This window comes from Nomascus leucogenys, chromosome X, assembly GCF_006542625.1.
Source record: "Nomascus leucogenys isolate Asia chromosome X, Asia_NLE_v1, whole genome shotgun sequence".
Lineage (NCBI taxonomy): Eukaryota > Metazoa > Chordata > Mammalia > Primates > Hylobatidae > Nomascus > Nomascus leucogenys.
In genome coordinates, this window is record NC_044406.1 from 119,083,472 (window position 1) to 119,109,463 (window position 25,992).

At 39.9% G+C, this 25,992-nt stretch overlaps 1 protein-coding gene across 1 annotated transcript in view; it reads right to left on the bottom strand.

Moving 5' to 3' along the window:
* The window catches only part of GPC4 (glypican 4), a 113,577-nt gene that overhangs the window by 26,182 nt on the left and 61,403 nt on the right, over window positions 1-25,992 (bottom strand). The window contains exon 2 of the mRNA XM_030807404.1: window positions 11,512-11,670. Within this exon, the coding sequence (XP_030663264.1) occupies window positions 11,512-11,670 (159 nt within the window). The remainder of the gene's footprint in view (window positions 1-11,511; window positions 11,671-25,992) is intronic.

Consider the following 25,992-nt stretch of genomic DNA (forward strand, 5'->3'; position numbering starts at 1 on the left):
GGTGTTTTGCCATGCATCTTAACCTTCTTCCTGCACAATCAGACCATAATGAAAATTTCTGGTTAGATAAATTTCCCCCATCCAATTCACCTTTACCATACACTGCCACTCTCCACATACGGTTTTATGAGAATACCAGAGATTTTTTAAACATCTATAAAATTGTTAATCCCTCATTACATGCAAAAAGTTCCTAAATACTCATATATTTAATCTATGAGAGTCAACCAGACAAAAATCAGGGGATCCAGAAGACCCAGACTCATTTCTTTTTAGATGGATTCTTACTAGCCCTGTTGCTTGGGACTATTCTACCTATGCCTTTTGCCTCAAAGGGACCTCATAAGGATGGCAGACATCATTTAAATTCTAAAATCCATAGCAATTAGGTACAATATCAACCAAAGCATAATAATTTGCTATTAGAAAGAAGGAGAAAAAATCCTTTTGCATCTGTTCCTCCTATTAAACTAGCAGCTCGCATGTTCTTGCATAATTCTTTCACATCCCCAATCCTCCTTTCTATTCCCATGACATTTACTTCTACAATGAGGAATGAAGCATAAATTAGCCATTCAGATCCTGGTCCACAGCCATCAATAGCAACTTCAGTAATCGCTGCAATGTTCATCTCCATTTTTTTTTTAATCATTCTCAGAACTCAGAATCAGGGTCAGATCTTAACTGCTGAAGAAGAGCTGTACAGGCCCTAGACACCTAGCAATCATCACTCATAATCATTATGCCTGAAACTAATTACAATACACTTGGTGACTAAGAGAGAACCAGCCAAGAGCAATGTAAACCAGGATTCCACAACGATCAAAAGCCAAGCGAATTGGAAGTTAGATCTGTGCAGCAATTGCTTGTATTCATGTAAAAATGCTGCTCAGGGAATCTGTTTTAAGTAAAGCTACTGGTGTCTGAAATAAAGTTTGAGAGGTGGTGGTTTGCAAGGATTTGAAATATATAGTGTTTGTGTTCAGCGTTTATTTGCCCTTCAATTTTCAGTTTGAAGGCTTAAGTATATACGTTCTAAAGATAAAGCAGCTGCTACTCCTTGAACTCATGAATGGCCACTCAACACAGGATGGAAATAAACACTGTAACATGCTATGAATCTACAGCAGGAGGACACAGTGGGAAAAACAGGAGATCTCTCACTTGGGGACTGTACGACCTTGCTTGGGCAAAAGGCCTAATCTCTCTGAGCCTCTTTTATCCCATCCATAAAATGGGGCTATTATCACTCACCTCATATGGATAATGCTTGGCATAAAGTAGATGCTCAACAAATAAACATTATTACTAATATGTGAGATGATAGTGTTGTCACTCTTAGAGTTTCTTTGTATCTACAATCCTTTAAAAAAAATCTTTAAAGACTGGTTTTTATCTTTCCTAGTGGAGTCAAACATTATCCATCTGAGGGGACATAAATGAAGCCAAAGCTGCTGGAGGTCTTCTAAGAAGACCCAAGGCCTTATAAAATTGGGAACTGTTTATCCTAAGGGAAATGTTTAATGGTTCTATCTTTAAAGGTTGTGAAATGTCCCAGACATCCATGAGGGTGGGAGTGACTGCTGGGTGAAAAATAGGGAATGGGGAAACCTCACCCTTGAGAAGAGAGCTTACATTATATTAAACAAGAGAATATCATACACACACCACACACATACAAAAAATAAGAATTAATCAGCAGGTCAACACCCCCCACCCATGTATTTCATTTACATACTACCTTCTTTGCCAGAAGTCCACTTGGTATAAGGATTGAGCTAGGGAAGTGTAAGTACTTTCCAGTTCTAAAATCTAATCATTCTACATGCAAGTAGTACTAATTTAACATGGGAAAAACTAGAGTGAAAAGACAAAACTTTTCCATATAAAAGTTTTCTATGTAAATATCCTGTCTTTTAAAAACGAGAAGAACGTCATGTACTTCTGGAACTTCTATCCCCAGCTACTTGTCTTGTATCAAATAAACATTCAAAATTCTTGAAATAGGCCAAAGAACCTCCAGTTCTGCTACTAAATGCCACATTAGTTGCTCCTTTATAAACAATCAACTGGCTATTGATTAATGAACTAGAATGCATTCTAGAATTAACCCATAACCTTAAGAGATTGGGGCCCTTTTCATTTGATCCATTTTTTTTGGTGCTATAAATTACCACCTGGTATTTACATTATTAGGAAGCTGCCTTTTACATATAAGGATTGATTTTTCTCTTACTATAAATGCTGTATTTCATACCCCTGGTGTGGCATGCAAACATTAAGTTACTAGATCAACAGAATGCTGAAAAAAGAAGCCTCCTTGTAAATGCTACAAATCATACCTTTCAAACTTCTAAGAAAATTTAAAGAGTTACACCCATCTACTCTTTCACCTAAGATCAAGTAATTAATGAAGAACAGCAAACATAAGCATATAAAAATGTAAGGAAAAAAAGGAAAAGCAGCAAGCATTTTACTGACAACCCGAAATTTGGTTTATCACTATCTCCTCCTGTTTTGCTTTTTTGGTAAAGTCTGCATATGTTTTTTTGTTTGTTTTTTAAACAGGCATTTTTTCTCGAGCATGGCATAATCTCACTCTTCTAAAGAGTGCCTAGTGCAGGCTGGTGTACCAAAAGATCATATACTCAACTTATGCTTATCAATTGATAGCAAATCAATATGCTGCTCCTTGGCCAGGTGCAGCAGCTCACACCTGTAATCTCAACACTTTAGGAGCCCAAGGTGGGAGGACTGCTTGAAGCTAGGAGTTTTAGACTACCCTGAAAAGTGAGACCCCATCTCTACAAAAATTTAAAAACTTAGCCAGGCATGGTGCTGCATGCCTGTAGTCCTAGCTACTAGGGAGGCTGAGATGGGAGAATCACTTAAGCCCAGGAGTTCAAGGCTGCAGTGAGCTATGATTACACCACTGCACTCCAGCCTGGGCAACAGAGTGAGACCCTAAGTCTAAGGGAAAAAAAAAAAACAGGCTGCTCCTTGGTAGACAGGCCAATCACCAGCTGTAGCTCTTATTAGGAGCTATTAGCATATCACAGAGTACTAGGGGATTCTGCCAAAATAAGATCAGCCTTTCTTCCCAAAGTTGCTTTTATTCGTGAACACATTTTGAATGCTAAGGCTCCAAGGGAATAAATACAATGTTTACTGATGGCCCCCATCTTTGGCTAATGTGGCCAGGGACACAGGCTCAGTATTGTAAGGTCCCTTTTGCTGAGCATCATTCCATTTCTACTAAGGGCACTCTCAGTACCAGCTAGGCAATTGGCTTTAGCATGCCCAGAGTTCTGTGCATTCAGAAATGCCCAGAGAAGGTTTCAGACACATATAAGTAAGCTAGGGAGCTGGAGGAGCCATTGCAAGTGTTCCTTCCATGTACCAACCTCTATGTGGATCAGTCAGAGAGGTACCATATAGCTTCAAATACACATCTCATAATAGAGTCTATCTGTTAATAATCTAATGTCAAGAGAAAAATCAGGCCATGCACAGTGGCTCACGCCTGTAATCCCAGCACTTTGAGAGGCCGAGGTGGGCAGATCACCTGAGGTCAGGAGTTCGAGACCAGCCTGACCAATATGGTGAAACTCTGTCTCTACTAAAAATACAAAAATTAGCCAGGTGTGGTGGCATGTGCCTGTAATCCCAGCTATTTGGGAGGCTGAGGCATGAGAATCACTTGAAGTGGTTGAAGTGAGCCGAGACTGAGCCACTGCACTCCAGCCTGGCCAACAGAGTGAGACTGTCTCAAAAAAAAAAAAAAAAAAAAAAAAAAAAAAAAAAAAAAAAAAAAAAAAAACAAACAAAACAGAACATGAAACAGCAAATCATTATGATACCAATTTGCATGTATGTATATGCATTATCTATGTACACAAAAAGATGAGGCAAATACAAGAGTGACGGTTGGGTGATGGGGATCAATGATAATTTTTTTCATTCTATCTTTCTTGATTTTGTTCCCCCAGATATTTCAGTGACATTTTACAATCAGAAAAGTGATATACCTTCATGCTTTCAAAAGTAACTTTATTTCTCTTTATTCCCTTCATTCTATTTAACCACTGGAGGATTTGATGTATTTTTCTACTTTTCCAAATTTTCTACAGTGATCACTGTAATACTTAATAAAAAGAAAAACATTATTTTAAAACTTCGCCAAAGCAGTTTCCATATTTTTCATAAAGAAATATATAATTTTTTTTCTAAAAAGTATTCCTCATTATAGCAACTTGAAAAATATGGACAGGTATGAAGAAAATATAAATATAATCCCCACTGCTAAAAGACAGTAACAATGGCTTATCAAATTTCCTTCCTCCCTTTTTCCTATGAAAATACACGTTGTTACATGGTTGAAATAAAAATCTATTTACACCGTGTTCTTATGTAACACTATATGGTTAGCATTTTCTATGTGATTAAAACTTCTTCAGAAGCATCATTTTTTTTTTCGAGACAGAGTCTTGCTCTGTCACCCAGGCTGGAGTGCAGCGGTGTGATCTCGACTCACTGCAACCTCCACCTCTCTGGTTCAAGTGAGTCTCCTGCCTCAACCTCCCGAGTAGCTGGGATTACAGGCTTGCACCACCACACCTGGCTAATTTTTTTATTTTAGTAGAGACGGTGTTTCACCATGTTGGCCAGGCTCGTCTCAAACTCCTGACTTCAAGTGATCCACCCATTTTGGCCTCCCAAACTGCTAGGATGACAGGCGTGAGCCACTGCACCCAGCAGAAGCATCATTTTTAATGACTGCATACAATGACACCACATGGACGGAGAATAATGTAATCATTGTGGGGCATGCAAGCTTATTTCCAATTTCCTACCACTAGCAATAATGCTGTGATGAACATCCTATTAACATTGTACATAAGTGTTTATGCAGATCTTTCTTTCCTTGGGATGCACATCCAGAAGTGGAATTACTAAATCAATGAGTATGAACATATTCAAAACTGCTGACACATTGCCAAATCTATCTGCAGAAAGGGTGTGTCCATGTACCATCCTTGCTGTTAGAGTCATATTTATTATAAGAGTTTCCATTGCTCTGCTAATTCTTCCAAGAGAGAGGGTGATGAAGATGGGTGTGGACAATGAACAAGAAAGGGCTGAAGCCTGTCTGGATAGGGAATTCTCTCAGTCAATCGGTTGGAGTCCGTGCTAGATCAACTAAGCCCTATTCTTTGCCTGGACAGACAGACACATAGAAGTAGAGCAGGCAGTGATGAACAATATTCCAAACTCCCAGGCCCAAAGAGCAATGAACCAACAGAGTTGATAAAAGCAGTTCATTTGAAGCTCCTCTATGTATTTACTTCCCTCCAGACAGATCCATTGCTTCTTGCTGATGTCATGCCTTGTGAAGAAGTCAAAGCTAATAGGAGAGGCCCAAAGTTAAAGTGCTTTGGGCTCTGTATAAGCTAGCTGCACATGCATTTTCAATCTGATGAGATAGCCAATGCTACAGCCACAATTGGTCACACTTCAGATAACAACTCAAAAGGCAGAAAACCTTTGTCAATAGAGAAATGTGTGCATTTTGTCTGAGCTTTTGATTTGATTACAGTAAGCTGGCAGTGGCTCATTCTGGTCAAGTTTCACAGAGAGATTATAAAAGAATTAGCAAAAGTAGCTGGCTTTTTAGTCTCTTTCATATGGAAAGAAAAGAAAATAGAATCATAAAGGAAAGAGTAGCAGTGCTTTCAAACTAAATCAGAGACCACTGGCATAATCTGGAAGAAACACTGCATTTGCAGGAAGGCCAGAAGGCCTCATGTCTTTCTCTGTACTTTCGAGGCTACTCAGCCTATGAAATGTTGCCCACTGTACTGTAGCAGAGGTTTTAGAAAGCAGTGATTTTTTTTAACGTCTTAATGAAATGTGAGGTGAGGATTAAAAGCCAATCAATGTTGTATATTATGCTATGCATATCTATGACACACTTATAGACTTTTTCCAATCTAAAACCCTCTCAGGGGATCTTTAGTAAGTGTGACTATATAAACGACAATAATCTATCTATATAGGTAGAAAATAGTTAAAGTCAGGGGTCAGGAAAATTCCAGAAATTTCAGCTTAGTCAATGGCCATGAAGCTTATCTGGACATATTTGTCTTTTAAGGTTAGCAGACAGCTCGCTTCCACTGAGGTCATGCCTTTCACGGGCATATAAATTTTAATGCCTCCCACTCACTGAGCCTCTGCACTGGTTAATGGCTAATATGAACTACAGAAAATTTGCAGTTAGTGATTAAAACGCAGATTCTGCTAAGTCTGAAGAGTGCTTCGTGCCCTGCCTCTGTGAAGTGATAGGAAACAAGGGGCCTTAGGGTTTAAGGGAAGGGTAACTGCTTGGTTTACACTTGGCCCATGCAGATAGATGGGACAGACAATTATTTCTTTTGTGTGCGTTTTAAGCTAATTCAGAAAATTTCTACTATTATTCAAGTTAACAAGCTTCAGGCTCATGGGAGGGTTTTTCAAAGACCTGGTGAAAGTAGCTGAGAGTTAAAAAATGATAGACGGAAAATAGAGGGTACCATACAGACGGCTAATTAACATCTTGTAAGGCCTTTCACTAAAGCAGCTGGTCTAGTCACATGTTTAAAAGATTCACAGAATTGGTAGAATTGAAAGGGTTTTAGAGAGCATCTAGCTCAACCCCCTCATTTTATGGATGGGAAAACTGAGACTCAATTAATTGCCCCAGGTCACAGTCACAGTGGGTTCACTGCAGAACTAGGATGATAATTCACTGAGCACTGCCTCCCATCTAAAGTTATTAAATTTGCTCTAAAAATGATAAATTAAAGGAGTTTTCCCAAAAGACTAGCATCAGACAACATACATTTCCTTAGTTCTTTAAACATGCAGAATATCTACAGTTTGATACAGGCAGTTATGTAGCAATGACATTACTTCATAGCTATAACATCATTTTTACTATGTAATTCAGGAATACATTTAACATGGCAGCTGTAATCACCTTAACCTATTTGGGATTTTAACTATGCTTCTTTTAAAAACAACTATTTTCTCACAAAATGCCAGGCATTTGGGGGCGGATCTTTATGCTGTGGTCCCAAAACACGGATTATGCCCCACTTCTATTTCTATTCCCTTTGCCAAGCAATTTTCCCTAACTCCCTCCTGAATTAAGTATGTGATTAGCATATTCATGAGATGACTGATTCAGCTAAGTTAATTAGCAGCTCTACTATCAAAAAATTCCCAGAATTGGCCAAGAGGGGGAGCAGCTAGCTCTGTCACTACCACAATTTGGCTCTGTGTCTCCAGCAGAAAACAGATTTCTGGTATTAAACATCCTAAAAGTTAAAAAGTGGGTTTAAAAAATGACAGCATAGGAAAACACAGAAGCCAGTCTTTAAACTCAGTGATATAGATTTAAAATATAAGAAATCTGATAATTTTTGAGGGGGAGGAAGTGTTCTCTTGTACTTCACCCAAATCCAAACACTCACACACACGAGTTTATACCTTAAAAACTGATATAGACTGTACAGTCTCTTGAGATGTGCAAATGATAGAAAATTAAAAGTACAGAACAAAAAAGGGCCTTAGAGGTAAGGGAACTGGGGACTCATCTCTCAAATCCAATGACTCCAAAAATGTCAGAGCTGGCACTAGAACCCTGACCAGGGTCAATTGAGGAAGAATGATGGAAAACTGGGATAATGGGATAATTTCCGGTAACAGAAGGCTAACTCTCTACAAGCCCCCAAACTTTATTTTTGTTGAAAAGTTTTTTTTTTTCAATAATTACTTTAAAAGTAATTATTTCTACCTTAGAAAGAAGTGGCATCTCATAGACACAGACAGGTTTTTTGATGATAGACAAAGTTGTCTGGGGTCAAGGTCACCACTTTGAATTTACACTGTAAGCTTGCAGATGACAAAAGGTACTCCCTTGAAGTTGCTTGACCCATAATATTTCCATGTGTCCTTTTACTATTTCCTTACTATATGTCCCCAGCTGTCTCTGTGCGACTTCACTGCTCCATCTTGGTTCCCTACCACCATCTTTTTAGTCTGCCCAACTTTCTCTCTTCAATTCACACCAAGAGCCAGGGTTTAGCTATTATAATAGTTTGGATAATTCTTTGACCAAAGCATCCACCCTTGAATTTCTGAGAGTCAAGACATATCCTATAGCCTGTTAATCAATGCCCTTGGATCGGCAGGCATTGAGAATTACTGGCAAGTCCTAATTGACAGCCTTAAAAATTAGTCAATCATCGCCAGGCACGGTGGCTCACACCTGTAATCCCAGCACTTTGGGAGGCTGAGGTGGGTGGATCACCTGAGGTCAGGAGTTCGAGACTAGCCTGGCCAACATGGTGAAACCCCGTCTCTACTAAAAATACAAAAATTAGCTGGGTGTGGTGGTGTGTGCCTGTAATCCCAGCTACTTGGGAGGCTGAGACAGGAGAATCGCTTGAACCCAGGAGGCAGAGGTTGCAGTGAGCTGAGATTGCACCACTGCACTCCAGCCTGGACAACAGAGCAAGGCTCCATCTCAAAACAAACAAAAAAAAATTTGTCAATCAATGCAGCATCCACTAGGGGACTATGATTTGGTGGGTACCAGTCAACTAAGGTTTTACCATATAAAATTATCTCATTGTTTCTGTAACCTAACGTGGAGAAAATGTGCAAAGTATTCTGGCATTCCAGTATTCCAGCATTCCAGTATATTGATCTCCAGATCAAGTACATTTCAGCTACTACCTGTTAAAAAAAAAAAAAACTTGTATCTATGTTCCCTAACTTTATGCCGTATTTTATGTTATATTATTTTATTTGTTTTGAGACAGGGTCTTGTTCTGTTGCCTAGGCTGGAGTGCAGTGGCGTGATCTTGGCTCACTGTAGCCTTGAACTGCCAGGCTCAAGTGATCCTCTCACCTCAACCTCCCAAGTAGCTGGGACTATAGGTGCACACCACCACTCATGGCTAATTTTCGTATTTTTAGTAGAGACAGGGTTTCGCCACATTGCTCAGGCTGGTCTCAAACTCCTGGGCTCAAGCAATCTGCCCGCCATGGCCTCCCAAAGTGCTGGGATTACAGGCATGAGCCACCATGCCCAGCCTATGCCATATTTTAATTTGAAGTCAGAAAAAACACTGGAGTTTCATAATCATTAAAGTTTTGAAACTAATCAAGGCACAGTGTTAACATATTTATTGAATGTGAAGCCTGGTAGGGAAGAGCAAGAAAAACTGTTTTTCTATCCTTTTTAAAAAACACATGTTAACACTTACTAATAAAGTTTCTCTGTATGGTTTAAGAAGAAAACAACAACAACAACAACAAAACACTACACATTGGAATCATAGTAGTGCTATAAAACCATGGGGAGTGAGAAGGGAAAAGAATAGCTAAACCAGTAGGCCCATAGGCAATGACCGTAGGCTCCCTGACAGGAAGATACAAGTCTAACAAGAGGGCCGGGCGCGGTGGCTCATGCTTGTAATCCTAGCACTTTGGGAGGCCGAGGTGGGCGGATCACGAGGTCAGAAGATCGAGACCACGGTGAAACCCCATCTCTACTAAAAATACAAAAAATTAGCCGGGCGTGGTGGCGGGCACCTGTAGTTCCAGGTACTCGGAGAGGCTGGGGCAGGAGAATGGCGTGAACCTGGGAGGCGGAGCTTGCAGTGAGCCGAGATCGCGCCACTGCACTCCAGCCTGGGTGACAGAGCAAGACTCCGTCTCAAAAAAAAAATAAATAAAATAAAATAAACAAGTCTAACAAGAAATGAGGTGACTTGCAGTAGAAGTGGAAACAACTTTATCTCCACTACATTGTGCTGCCAACAGGAGAGTCATTTCTAAAGAGCAGATTTTTTTTTTCCTTCTAAATTCCATTATGAAGCCCCTAAGTGGTGATTTTTAAATATCAACATCTTAAGTTTTCAAAAATGACCATTTAATTATCTTTCTAAGTTTTCTCCCCAAAGTAAAAGAAAAGGCTTAGGTTATTATCTTGAATGAGAAATGCCATGGTCAAGAAAACACCATTCTTTTCAATAATAATAATTCAGCGATCAGGAGAGACGGGAGGTCTAATGATAGATTTTGCCAATAACACCCATATTCACATGGTATTAACATACTGTTAAATACTTTTAACAGCTACAGCATATAGGTAGGGGGATACAGGTAATAAGAAGGATATATAGATATATAAATTGTTCCCATTTATCCAGGGAAAGGTGATAGAACTAAGACACAATTTTGCACATAGCATGTTTGAAAAAATGGGTAGGATCAACGGCATACTACATAGACAGTGTTTTAGTTCAACTACATTATAGATTAAATATGCTTTTGTGGTCTCACCTGGGAACCTAACACTTATTAAATTGGCTATAAGTTTGAAATAACACATCTCAGAGCCAACATTTGAAATACGACCTGTTCTTTAACTTAGGACTGCCTTATCAGCTATAACAAATCTAATTTAGTCTAACTTTCTCACCATGGTAACAAGCCCTTTGCAGAAATACTCAAAGACATTTCATATCTAGAAAATTTGTCTTGTACTTCTTCACCACACATAATGTCAAGAAAAGCATGCTTCAAAGGTACTATGTAATTAGAATGGCCTTTAAAACAGGCACAAAGGAAATCATTCCTCTTAAAACTAAATCTACTTCATAAAAATCTTCAAACTGAGTGAACAGCACCAGGGAAAAGAATCCTGAGGTGTTTTGGACTCCATATTCTATTTTTTAAAGTCTGTTATCTGTACCATTGTTCAGATAGGATCAAAGTACACTGTCAATTGGCTCATATTGGCTATTTCTTCAATATTAAGAGAAAGTGTGCCTATAAGAAGCCACGTCTGGCATAGGTGATTAGAATGGGTTCTGTCATGGCTTTTACACAGAAAGACTATGCCAGAGCTTCAGCTAATGTGAGGTTGGATGGAGCCCAGCTTAATGAAGACTATAGTAAAATAGCTACTTTTGGGTCTCTGCTGCATGGAAACTCAAGAACTTTAATCCTGCCTGTGTTCTGCAAAACTTTTAGGAATTCTAGTTGTCTTTGGGGATCCATTTTGAAATGTAATTTGAAGTCCAGCATCTGTAAATTCTCTTTATTTTGACTAAGACAGTTTTCAGATGCCTGCTTTTTATTAGGAGGTCTTTTTTTTTTTTAAGGGACTTGCGTCAACAACACTATTCTGTGTTCACCCAAGAAAATAAATGAAAGCATTTAAGTTAAACTAATCTATTTTTTGGCTCCTTGTGACCATATTTCCATAATGCCTACCATACAGATTCCAGTGCATCCGGAAGTATTCTAGCCATAAAGCTACAGGGTAAATTCATCTCTGGTATCCAACAAGGACAACATCTTGGGAGAAAACTTAAGCACTGAGGGAGCAGAGGAGCTGTGAAAAAGCTACAGTACAGACCTAACTGCTGGCTCTTACATATGACTTGAATAACATACCATCAAACTTCTTGTAACGTGAAGCAAAGACAGCTTGCAAATGATTGCACTGTTCGCTGACCACACTTTTGAAATCATCTTTACTTTGCAGGCTGTACTTCTCCTCCATCTCTTGAGAGCAGCAGGTAGAACCCTGGGGACAGATCTTCAAATGATCACCTGCAAGATAAAAAGTAGGACAGTCAATGTCTATCATCATTCATCAAGTCCAAGAGGGAAGGGTTTGATTTAGGTTCATTTCAACCTGTGAGGCTCCTGCAAAGCCCCAGGCATCATGTGTATCTAACAAGTTCCAGGAAGCCTAAAAATATTCATTTCCTTTTTGAGAAAATAAAATAATAAAGCCCTCTCCAAAAAGCAAAAGAACTTTCCAATCAGAGAGATGGCTAAACCAACAGGAAAACTGGTGTAGTCAATAAACAATATAATATTCCGTGTCAAGTAAAGTCTCTTTTATAAATTCCCAGAGATTCTCATATTCTATGCTAAATATTGCAAAAGTCATACAAATGAGACACAGTTTTTCCAGATTTGGGAGTTTACACTCCAAGAGAGATTGTCCTTAATGACGAATGATTTATAAAATATGTGACACAGTCAAAAACTGAGCAAATACATGTGCAATAATTATACTGTGGGGAAACAAAGGGATTTGTGCATTTCAAGGGTTGTCAGCAAAGAGGAAACTATAGGGGTTTATGCTGGATAATCTGAGGCTATGATAAATCACAAAGGGGTGATGGTAATCCTCAATCATTGAGTTTAAGACTTTTTTTATCCAATGTATTCTGTGCAGATGTCAGAGACTATATCTACCATATGATTCTGTGTATGTAGCATCATCTCAGTATAAACCAACAAGTTCCAATAAACGCCTTTATGTAGTGATGCAACCCCAAGAGTCAAGGGAAATGCCAAAGACACATCACTCCACAGCAACCCAACCCACGAAGTATCTCCCTCCCTTATACCAACTGCATTTGGCTTGCAGTTTGGAGGTGAGGGTTGGGCGGGGGGTTTTTTCTATATGCCCCAGAGTTCCCCCCTTGTTCTCCTCTGTCACAGAACAAAATTGTGCTTTGAAGAGACAATGTCTCTTCCCTTATAATGACCACAAGATGCAATGCCACTCAAAAATAAACCCCACTAGCTACTATCACTTCAGTCTCTCCAATATTAATTGGTGTGGTATAATTTTGTACACGTTTACAAGGATTGACTTTCACTGTTCCTTCTGCTGTTGCTGTCCGTGTTCTATGCAAGTCAAAAGGGGTCTGAAAGGAGAGATGATCTGAGGAACTCAGGAGTGAGTATACTGAAGACATGTGAACCTGTCAATGGTAAGTGTGACCAATCAACAAAGGGATGGGGAATTAAAAGCTAATCATTCAAACAACACTAATCATGGAAAACGAAATGGTCCATGAGCTGGCCATTGCTGCTTCTTGGCCATGTGTACTTACAGGAAATAGGGCTTCACCTAATGGAGATATCAAAGCAGCTTTAGGGTAGCAGGGTATTTCAGATAAAATTGAGCTGGCAATTTATTTGACTAACACTAGATTGTCAACTGCACATATGCAAATAATTATATAATCATATATGTTCCCGATCATTCTTCCTTCCTGGCAATTAAAAAGTAGGGAGAATGTTACTGCCCCCAAAAAAGGGGAGTATGCAGCATTAAAGGACCATGTAAGGAAGGCAGAAAGAGCAACAATCTTCAAATAACTTCCTCATCCAGAAACTGCTAAAAGTTTATTTTGACATTTCTGAAAACCTTGGTCAATAAATAATTCTACTAACAGAAAAAAAGAAAAAAAAAAAGGTTGTGTAATCAAGTTTAGAGCTGTGAGGCTGCAGAGTATCTTAGATCTCATTAGTGACAGAAGAGGGGTTGCTAAGGCTCGGTTTTATGGAAACACCTTTGTTACAACCAAAAACAAAACTCCCTCTGCACTGGCTTAACAAGTTCACAGCAGGCCTTCGGTACTGGGACACATAATTAACACAGAAAGATTCAGTTGTCTCTTGGTTTCAGGGTTGAGGTAAGGGTTCCCTCTATTACAGTCTTAACACATAAAACAATATGAAGGCCCCCAAAAAGTACAGTGCTGTCGCTATATTAAATAATACATACTATACTCATACCCCCTACAGAAAATGAATTGGAATGCTCAGAATGAGAACCCACATAGGATGATTTAAATGAATTACTTCATAATAAAGACTTTAAATAAAATTCTTAAAGATTGTTATAAGCTAAAATTCATCATAGGATAGGCTGTTTTTTCAAGCACCTGCAAAGATTCCATTGTGGTACGCATGAATTTTCAAGGCAAAATAACTTGTAAGTTTGGAAAATAAACTATGCTCACCTAATGTTAACAGGGTTCACACATAATAAAGGGTCACTTACTGGATCCTATCAAAACAGGTTTCTAAGTTCACAGAAAAGTACCCATCCTTTTTCCCTGCCCCCAATGTACATGGGTACATGCACAAACACATGCGTACACACACACATACACCTCAAAGCAAGAAAATACTAAGAGACAGCAGGAAATAATAATTTTCTCTGTTGAAGAAGGTGCTAGATGTTGACAGGTTTAAACTCACCCACAGGGAATTTATACTAAGGATACACCCTTCAAAAACGGGTAGCAGCAATAAAAGTTTTCCTAGTAACCTGGTCCGAGTGGATGGCACCATTTACACTGGCACACATAAAAGGCCCAGAGTGGCCCATGCACTCCACCCATCTCATCTCCACCAGTGACCTTCAAGCAGAACCTTATTGAGACTTGCTGATATGGAACACTGGGGCACGTCTTTGTTTTGGCACTGTGTTTTTTTTTTTTTTTTTTTTTTTTTTTTTTTTTTTTTTTGAGACAGTCTCACTCCACTGCCCAGGCTGGAGTGCAGTGTCGTGATCTCGGCTCAATGCAACCTCCGCCTCCCGGGTTCAAGGGATTCTCATGCCTCAGCCTCCCAAGTAACTGGGATTACAGGCATGCGCCACCACACCTGGCTAATTTTTGTATTTTTAGTAGAGACAGGGTTTCACCATGTTGGCCAGGCTGGTCTCGAACTCCTGACCTCAGGTGATCCACCCGCCTTGGCCTCCCAAAGTGCTGGGATTACAGGCGCGAGCCACCATGCCCGGCCTGCAATATCTAATTTTAAAAAGAAAAAAATAGTGCACTTTCCTCTCAGAGAGATCTTTCCAGGAAGATTTTGTCTAATGGTGAAAGGCTTGCCTTATGTAAAGGACAACAGGGTAGATACTTGGCTAATGTTTCTGCTGGCAAAGTCGTCTGCCCCTCAGTGCAAAGTTCACGCTTTGGGCCATATAGCCCTGAATGCACCACTTAGCCTGTCTGCATTTCTAAAAAGCGTTACTTGAAAATGTAATTTGACATTGTTGCCAAAAGCCCTGTGACACATGTAGTCCAAGACACACTTGTGAATTAAACCCTAAGACATTCTTGGGCTACTGGGGATTCGGTGCCATAACTAGTTAGTACTAATGAGAAGCACAGGGAGGAAAAGGAGGACAAGTCTGGATACATTTGAAAATGAAATTATAGCTCCCTGTTCTGGTAAAAAATCTTTGAAGACTCAAGCAACTAATTAAGTTTTTTTTTTAACTTGAATATTTCTACTTTAAGCACCCAAAATGGTTTATTTTGAAAGCTAGGGTGTGCATATTATTTGAAAGCATTCTGTCTTATGTGTTTGAGACTGCTTCTAAAATGCTGTGTCTGAGTGAGAAATCTTTTCTTTCTGGAGATTTCCTTTCTAAGCCCGGTGATCTTATATTCTTCTCATTGAAGAAAGATGCCACGATTTTTCCTTTAGGCTGAGAGAGCTGAACACGAGGACAACAGAATAAAGATAGGACAGGTAGACAGCCACTGTGGGGGTAGCATTGGACACTTGCACTTTTTAACAAGGGCTCTAGGTGATTCTGACCCTTCCTTAAGGATTGTTGTTAGAAAGGTTTCTGAATTCCAGCTGTGGAACAGCTGGGTATAGCAGTTGACCAGTTAGTCTACTACCTTAGTGAATAGTAGATTATGATCTACAACTGCCATTTCTCTCCCCTATTTCCCTAATTCAATCTCCTGCTTCCATGACTCTTGACATACAGTTTCTTCTTCATGTATCGCTTCTAGTCCCTTAAGACTCTCCTGTCTGCTTTCCACTCTCTTTTCACTCTAATCATGTAGTTCTTTCTTATCCCACCCCACCTCTTAAATGGTGCATAATATGAAACTGAAGGTTTTTTTTATTTGTTATACTTGTTGAGAATTCCTTGTTCTTAATTTAAAAAGCAGGTGAATTCAATGCTTTATGGTTTTCTAAGGAAGCACCTAAATTAAGTTGCTTTTTGTACATGGCCCTTGATTAGTTTTTTTCTTTGTGGGTCAGTGGCCCTCAATAGAAAAAAGGTCCCCCAGCCCTGTCCTAGGAGACTTGGATGGGATTCAATGAAGCATGCTTTTAAAGCTTAACTCTCTGGCATTAAAAACAAACAAAAAAAATCACTCGAAAGAGCCAAACTTTTTTCAATCACACTAGCTCTATGTAATTTCTCTTTAGTCTTAATATCAATGCCTTAGTTTTCAAAGCTGAACAAAGACAATCACAATAAATTACTCTCAATCCTGCTGAGTGTGTATTGGTTCTTTTTTTTGAAGCACTTCAAATCAATGGTTAAAAAGTAGGCATTGAATATGAGGAATCTATTCCATCATTTAACAGCGCTCTGAGGCAATCTGTGAAACTGTGCTTTCTCATTTTATCTCATTTACTCCTCTCACCAAAGGCTGGCTCTGATGTACAAATGGGGTGCAGCTAATGTTCGTTTATTTTCAGTTGCTCATAACTCAGCTTCCCATAGAAAATGTTATAAATGGTAGACAGGTTCTCAGGCCAGCCCTCAGCTTATTTACTACTAACTTGACTATTTTCTCCTTCTTTCTTTCTTTTTCTTTATTTTCTTTCTTCTTTCTTTCTTTTTGTTTATTTTCTTTCTTTCTTTTCTTTTTTTTCTTTTTTTTTTTTTTTGGATGGAGTTTCGCTCTTGTTGCCCAGGCTGGAGTGCAATGGCGTGATCTCAGATCACTGCAACCTCTGCCTCCCGGGTTCAAGCAATTCTCCTGCCTCGGCCTCTCGAGTAGCTGGGATTACAGGCATGCGCCACCACACCCGGCTAATTTTTTATTTTTAGTAGAGACGGGGTTTCTCCATGTTGGTCAGGCTGGCCTCAAACTCCCAACCTCAGGTGATCTGCCCGCCTCAGCCTCCCAAAGTGCTGGGATTACAGGTGTGACCCACCGTGCCCGGCGACTATTTGCAACTATGTCTAACAACCATTTTCTATATCTCTCTCAGAAAATACATTTAGAAATTCAACTAGATGCCAAGAAAGTGTCTCTCTAATTCTCGCACTTTTTTGGGAGGTGGGGCAGTAATAGAGGAATACTGGTAGTTACCACTTAGGGGTCAGCTTTCTTTCTGTACCTGCAGGAAATAAAGAAAATCTCTAGTGTTTACTCCCCCAGTGTCCTAAATGGAGAAAACAGAGCCAGAAAACATTGCAAGACACTGGTAGAGAACCCAGGCTTTGCCTGCACCAGTGGGATATTTAAGGCAGACACTCTTGGTACTTGGACTAATTTTACCAATAAAGCAACCAAAAGCCTTTGGTAAATAAGAGAGACAAACTGTTCCTTAAGGGTAAGGACCACAGTGAGGAACATTTGACAAGAACAGACTGGAAAGCACTATGTAAACTGCAAACATAAGAGACTATGATTTTGCATTGGCCTTTCTTGAAGAGTGCCTCACTTAAGTTGAAGAAAACTTAGCTCTCTACAAGGGGTTTTTTTAAGGAGTGAATTTAAAAGGTTCCAAATATTTAAAACTACTTGGATCTTTTATTCTGCAGAGATAACAGCAGCAGTCTAGGGATAATTAAGTTTGATCTAGAAGTCAGGAATATGGGTTTGAAGCCCAGCTCTACATGATTGGGAAGCTTCTGGTAAAGACTCTTGGGAAAGTCAGTTACCCACTGGAACCTTAAAATGAAAAAAGCCCTTTGAAAACAAGGAGGTATTATGTAAATGTAAGACAGTACAATTGCAAAACAAAGAAAGAAACGAACATCTCTTACGCTCTGATAAGCTACCGAAGTTTCATGTTAAGAACCATTTCTGACAACTTGTACTAGGTGAGGGAGGGGGGCCAGAAAAGCAGCAACTTGTTAAGTTCAGCGTAAAGCTGCCTCCTCACACATTTAAAGTTTGGTCTAAAGGTTTCTCCGTACATAGTGAACTGTAACCTAAACTGGGTGTGTAAACAGACTGTAACTTGCTCTTGCACCAATCACAGGTGGCCAATGGTTCAAACCATGTTCAAATAAGGAAATCACTGAGCTGTAACCAACTCAGCTGTTTCTGTACCTCACTTCTGTTTCCTGGACATCACTTTTCCTTTTCTGTCCATAAATCCTCTCCAACTACATGACAGTACTGGAATCCCTCTGAACATATTCTGGTTGTGGGGTGATCAATTTGCAAATCATTCTTTGCTCAGTTAAATTCTGTTAATTTGTCTGTTACCAGTAGAGTGTCTTGACTGCAAGTTGTCCAGGTTCTTGGTGTTTTGAACAAAGAATTGGACAAAATGTACAGCAAAGCAAGGAAAGAATGAAGCAACAAAAGCAGAGATTTACAGAAAATTAAAGTACACTCCACAGGGTGGGAGCCACCCAAGCAGTGGCTCGTGGGCCCCAGTTACAGAATCTTCTGGGGTCCAAATACCCGCTAGAGGTTTCGATTGGCCACTTGGTGTTTACCCCATGCAAATGAAGTAGTGCCCTGCAATCAGAGGCTAAAATGAAGTTACAAAGTTACACTCCTATGCAAATGTCTGATTGGGAAAGCAACCAATCAGAGGTACTTTCAATTTTCCTCCTGCCATGCAGAAAAAGGGGGAAGGCGGGGCAGGGCGTGGTGTTGCAAAGGAAGTAGCCTCTGGTCCTTTTGTCACTTAAGCATGGAAAGTTGGGGTTTTCCTTTCAATTTAGTTATAGGAAGTCAGCATGAATCAGCCTCAGGTTCCCTGCCTCCAGACCCTGTTCTCCTGCCTCATGTCCGAAGTTTTTCTTTTAACAAACTTTTCTCTTCTAGCTAGTTCAGAAAGATGTGGAAATAGGGCACATCAAGGAGTTGAACGGCATGCATATGTGATGGTGAACTGATGGCGGCCAAGCCATCAACCAAGGGATTCAAAGGGCCATCAAAAGCGAAGCCACAGGAGCTTAAGGAGACATGATGAGGAAATACAATGTGATATCCTGGAAGGGATCCTGGAACAGAATAAGTACATTGTGGGGAAAAAAACTAAGGAAATCAAACAAAAAGTTGTATGCGAATGTTCATAGCAGCATTATTCATAATAGCCAAATTTCCATCAGCAAATAAATGGATAAACAAAATGTGGTCTACTGTATCTGTATAATAGAATATTACTCAGCCATTGGAAGGAAGGAAATTCAGATACATGTTACAACATGGACGAATCTCAAAAACACTAAGTGAAAAAAATCCACATTTATATAAAATGTCCAGCATAAGCAAATCTAGAGATAGAATGTAAATTCTTGGTTGCCCAAGGCTGGGGGAGAGGGGAAAGAATGAAAGTGAGGACGCCAGCTAAAAGGTACGGGGTTTCTCTTGGGGGTGATGAGAAATTGATTTTGGTGATGGAGGTACAACCTTGTAGATATACTAAGTCACTGTACACTTCAAATAGGTGAATTATTTGTTATATTAACTATATCCCAATAAGATAGTTACCAAAAAACTCAGGGAATCAGAATTAAGTGTAGGCTTTAGTTCATAATTATGCATCAATATTGGTTCATCAATCATGAGAAATATACCACCCTAATGTAAGATGTTAATAACGAGATACTGGGGGTGAGATATAGGAAAGTCTATGTGCTATCTTCCCAAATTCTGTAAATGTAAAACTCTTCTATTAGAAGTTTTTTTTTTTTTTTTTTTTAAGAAAAGCAAGTCTTGGCTTTCAAATTAAAAAGCATAAATACATGTGGCCAGCGGGGAAAAACTTTCATCATGCTTTCAAAAATATAAATACTTGATGTAATTCTAATATTGGGGAGCTGTATTAAGCTATTATTTGCTGGAGCAATTTTCCTAATCCCTCAATTGCTACTTTACTCTTTTTCTAATTTTTATTGTTCTAAACATAAAATAATTCCTTGCTGTTGGTCTAAAGCATTACCAAAATAGTTTCTGTTCATTTCTTAGATTTAGATCTAAATTCATGTAGCCACAAAGTGAACTAAAACACAGGTTGCTATATAACTCCAGCCCCTCTAAGCTACCTAAGACCCCATAAGGAACATACAATGCTCTGCTTCACGGGAACAAAGAAAGAAAATCTCTAAAGGTTTTTAATAACTCCAGGGAGGTGGGGAGACGTGTACATTAATCCATCCTCCCTCCTTCCAAAAAGGAGTGAAATTACTGCATAAAATGTGCTATGCGCATCCAAAGCCTGGAGTCATCTGACCTTAATAACAAAGCATGTAAATTACAGTCATTATGCAGATGTATGATTTGAGATCACCTACCAATCAGTAGGAGAAATGCAGCCAGTTAGCATTTTGCAAAACCTTGCCAAAATATAGCTCTGGAGGGCTTAAGACTGCCAATTATTTCTAGGTCCACTAATCCTGCAAGGTAGTATAGAGAAGGCCAGTCAGAAACACATATATTCAATAATCAGTTTTATTATATTTTTCTAAGAATAACTTTATGTAAGTGTAGTTTGAAGAGTTAGGGTTGCTACTTTAAAACTCCACACTTCATTTCAATGAGCTTATAACAGCTTTAAACTGCACTCCAGATAGAAATCAATCAAGGCTTCTTATTGCTTTTTAAATGATAAGCAAATTGTCAACCAAGGTTAATATCTGACAATCTTAGATCCCCATTTTAACTGTACCAAAAGTTTATTAAGGCACACCAAACCAAACTGAGTGAATGGCCTGAAATGCACACTTTGACCTTGTGTTGCCATCACTTCTGAGCAGCTGAAGCAACTGCATCTATTTTGCACATTTACAACCACTACCTCCAGGACTCAAAAGGAATAGTAATACTACCAGTGATTAACCCAAAACTCTCCAAAAATTCTGAGGCTCCTGTAAATACTTTCTAAGCAGTGCTAATAAAAGGCTCACAGAAGTGTGCTGGGGGCCCTTGCGGGACAGCAAGGAGCAGACAGGAAAAGACAGAGCTCTCTTACTTGTTTTGCAACTAACAAAGGAGATCTTTTCTGTCAATAATTCAGGCGCACATATCTTGGTAGCATCGTTTGAGAATTTCTCTTAAGTAGCAATTATGATTCTCACTAGGCTCATAATCTAACAGATGGCCTAGGGATAAATAAATGATTCCAAATGCCTCTATGGATTTCATACTCATTCAAGTGATTTGAAGGAGTCACATGTGAGTTTCAAGCTCTTTAAGAGAAAAACAAATACACAGACTTTGAAGGTGTTTGTTACATAGTGCCTATGAAATTAAGATTTCCACAACTCTCCTCAAAGTCCTTCTTGTTTTACTGGTGAATTTTTCTCATACTCCCACTCCCCTAACTTGGTTTTCTTTTTACAGAGAGTGAGATGAGAGACTGTATAGAGACTGAGATTCCCAGGGTTGATCACGTCTATTAGAGCCCCAGTGATACATTCAGCTATGAATAAAAAGCAGCCTAGACAGAAAACGCCATTGGTGAGGATTTTTTTTCCCTCTGGAACCTGTACCCCCAAGCCACACATCATAATCGTTGGTAGACCAAGGCCTTAGCAGAGCCATCTCTGAGACAGCTGATCAGACCTGGCTTGGAAGGTCATGGTGATTCCCAGAGTAGGAGAGGGCTAGCCGCCAGCACTTTGCCCTTTCTTTGCATCTCCAGTGACTGCCCCAGTGGGCAGTCTCCTGCACACCATTACAGAAGACCTCGGAGAAAGCAAAAGGAGGAAGGTATCCTCAGGCAGACATCAGAGACACCCCTTTCCTCCTCCCCCGGGGGCTGAATCAACACTGACTTCTAACAGCAGATGATTTTCCATATTATTTCCAAATAATCTCTAAAGAAGATCCTGGGAATCTCATTCTCAGATAGCCTGCCACAGCCATTTAGAATTCACAGGAATATCCAAAATGGTCAACAGCTGAATTTGCTGCAAGTGTAGAAGAAAATACAGTTGGTGGGTGGGGAGGCTCACAGATATCAGACATTTCAGACACTTGCTCTAATTGAATGATTAAAGTCTGCCTTTTTACATACATTCCATGGACTGTGTGAGTCATGACAATTTGTTGTTGTTGTTGAGACACAGGGTCTTGCTTTGTCACCCAGGATGGAGCGCAGTGGCGTGAGCATAGCTCACTGCAGTCTCGACCTCCTGGGCTCAAGTGATCTTCCCACCTCAGCCTCTCGAGTAGCTGGGACTACAGGCATGTGCCACCGCACCCGGTTAATTTTTGTATTTTTTGTAGAGATGGGGTTTCACTACATTGCCCAGGCTGGTCTCGAACTCCTGGCTCATGCAATCCTCCCCCTCAGCCTCCCAAAGTGCTGAGATTACAGGCATGAGCCACTGCACTCGGCCGAGTCATGACAACTTTTAACATCAAATTATCTTCTCTTTTTTAGTAATTGCTTTCAGCTTAAACAAAAGGGAAGGTAAAAGCTGTCTTTAGCTTCTCTTAACCCTCCTTTTCACAATATACCCAAAATTTCTCCCCTCAAAATACAGCATGATAAGAGGTTTTCAGTAAATTTACTGTCTAGAAAAAATATACCAGAAGAATAACATATTCATTCATCATTAATTCTCCAAAAGATATTTCTCCAAATGGCTATCTAGAAAGCCTTTATGTAAACCCACCAATGGCAAAGTCCACTTCCTCACATAAAGAAAAATGATTCTGGGATGGGCACAGTGGCTCATGCCTGTAATCCTAGCACTTTGGGAGGTCAAAGTGGGAGGATCGCTTCAGCCCATGAATTCAAGATCAGCATGGGCAACATAGTGAGACCGTGTCTCTACAAAAAATTTAAAAATTAGCCAGGCATGGTGGCACACACCTGTAGTCCCAGCTAGTCAGGGAGGCTGAGGTGGGAGAATCGCCTGAGCCCAGGAGGCTGAGGCTGTAGTGAGCCATGATCATGCCACTGCACTCAAGCCTTGGGGTGGGGGTGGGGGTGGGAGGGGAGTGTTTCATTCTGAAAACAAAACAAAACAAACAAACAACAACTAAAAACAAAAAACAGTGATCCATGCAAACCATTCCTCAAAATTCTAACTAGGCATCAATAAAATGGTGCACAGGAAAGTAAGATTTACATTTTTAATGTTTGTGCTTAATTACATCCTTTAAAACCCACTTCCACAAAATTCTTGCTAAAGGTCATAGTTAAGTTATGGCTTACTCTGATACAGATCTGCACTGAAGGACTCTTAATAAGTCCCAGTTCCTATGGATATGGACATGAGCCACAGTTGACCAGGGGCTAATTTTATAACATGAGAGAAAAATTCTCCTGAACCTTGGAATGGGCAGATGAGGGAGGGGCAGAGCCCTCCTCATACTCCCCACCGTTTTGTAAGGCTGAGTTTCCCCAGCCCTCGCAATTGGCCATGAAGAGTCTTCAAGCAGCATGTTATGCAATATGAAGCATGCCATTTTCAGTAAAAGCAAAATAAAAACAAAAACTCCTCCTCACCCATTATCTAAAGCCCTAGCACCTGGGCCACATTCCATACAATTTATTACCATTTAATAGGCTCTTTGTTATTTAGAAAAGTTTTATTGACAAATGTAAAGATTTCAATGTGTACTTCCTCTTCTAGGTCAGTTCCTGGAGCTTTAAGTAAAACTTGTCTCAGTCCTAATTTTGGAGTGAAAGCCACTGTTGATGTTGCTATTCAGAGAATTACCTGTGTTTACCCCTTACCCTTTGTTTCCTGCCTCAAAGTCAATCATAATATTTGACTAAACAGTCCCACAATTCTATGGTGTGCCAGTTATTTTCAGTTTCCTTGGCTTGGTGTGAACCCCCCGCCTCAACTGCCCCCCCCCCCCCCCCCCGCCGCCAAGAAAAGCTTTTTGAAAACCTAAATGGATCGCGTGCACTGGTTTTCCTTTCTCTACATATGCATTAGCCACTTGAGAAACACAAGGTCACTAGCAAAGCACAGATTCCCCTTATTTAACGAAGTTGCCTTTCCTGGAAGACTGAGTTTGCTTAAGTTTTCAATGTCCTCAGCCTTTTAGACTCTACCAGCTTGCCTTTATTAGTGAGGCACCCCAGGTCTGACTGGGACTTATCCTAGTGTCTTCTTAACACCATTTGATTCTCCAATCTCACCTTTCAGAACCTTTCCTTTAGAATCAGACCCGTTAATTAACTACATTTGATTTATTCATTAGGATTAGAAAATCCAGTATATTTACCACTTCGTGAACTAGTTACTTCAACTAGACCACTGCAAGAGATTATCTAGGAATGGAACTCTGCCCTAACATTTTCCCCAAGTCTAAGTCAAAGATTTGATTCACTTCTCTCAAACTAACCTTTGACCCGATTTGGCAACACAAAAACATTGTTGGTGCTTAATGCAGTATTTATCAAGTGACTCTTATGTGCCAGATGCCATCCATCAGTGCAGAAAATACAAAAGGCTTGGTCTCCGCCCTCTTGAAAATTACAAGATGAACAGACATGGATTTTATTGTTGTTCTCTAGGCTTTTTCTCTCTCCTTATTCTATAATGTGAATTCCTCCAACCCCCTCCCCACCACAAGATCTCTGATGTCCTCTAATCTTATCTTGGAACAACTCAAGTCCAAAAGACAGGAGAGATGACGCTAGATCAGGCAAATCAACTCAACCCATGTTTCTTCTCACTTTGGAACTTCAACAGATGTGCCATAGGAGGTGCCTTTGGATAAAGTAGGAGAGAATTGCACACTCAGATATAACCTATACATTGCCATATATACTATGTCCATTTTTGAGACAACCAAAACTACTGAAGGCATTATCTCGGACTCAGAGCAAAATCTGACAAGGCAAGGGTGAATAAAACTCCTTGGGGACCTAGTTCTGCTGCCTTTCTTGGTCAACAAAGCAAAATCGGCAGAACAAAGACTTCCCACACACATGCTGTTTCACTTCCTTGGCTTGACAAATCAGAAGTCACTAAACATTCAAATCTCCTTTTAAGAAAAAAAAAAAAAAATCTCAGACAGTGTTAGTGCTTTGATTTTTAAAGGCCCTAACCTGGTCACTTGATAACAAGCTTCCCTAAACCTATATTCGGATAGTCAATAAATTATTGGCATAGCTCCATTCAATTTTTGTAGTAGAGGTCTCACCAGAGGAGAGCTTCTATGTCCTCAAGTGACTGATACATACTCAACAATGAACAATTTGAGATACTACCCAGTGCCTCTCCACACACTAGGAATAATCCCTGTTTTTTTCTAGGCTCTAAAACACCCTGATAAAAAGGTGCCTGAAATCAAAGGCAAGGTATTGATTAGCCAATTCTTCAGCTGGGCTGCCATGCAGCCACCCGCCATTTTCCTCTGGTTTCTTAAGTACCAAAGGAAAGGAAAAATAAAGCCAGATCTTAGGTGCTATATTAAGGTATTAATGTGTCTACTTATTCATGACATAAAAAAATTTACTCCCTTAGAGAAGAAGATGGAAAAGTTATTGCCTCTTTGTCAGCAAGTGACACAGAAAAGAGAGAAACCAGTCATTTACTACACATTCAAGTCAGGCCTGTTCAATTCCTAGCCATCTTCAGATAACCCTAACCATACCAGGGCCCTCTTAGGCACCACTGGGCCAAAGAGATAGATACGAATGCTCCAGAAAGTGCACTGCAGGTGTCCTGGCCTTCTTTACTGCAGAACTAACCAAGAATGAAACAGCTGCGTGTTACCATTTTTGCTTTTGGTATGAATGAAAGGATAGGAGCCACTCTAATTTGAGCCTCTAAGAACTTAGGGTTGCTTCCATGGGGCTGATGTTGGAGTCACTATACAATGTAATGCCTGTCACAGGACCTAAGAGAGACATCAGCACTTCAGAAATCTGGCCCACAGACAAGCTTGAGACCTGATGCTCACAAATTGAAAGTATCAGACAGCTTTCTCTGACCTGGTGCAACTGGGTGAGTGGGTGCTCATTCCGTTACTTCAATGTCTAGCTTGCCCTCTCTAACTCTTTTTGGTAATGCGCCAACTGCTCACTCATAAACCAATTGATTTGGTCAAACATTTGATCCCAAAGAAGTTCCAATTACTCCTCTACTCCTAGAATGTGGCCTGTCAGCTACTTTAGGATGAGCAACAA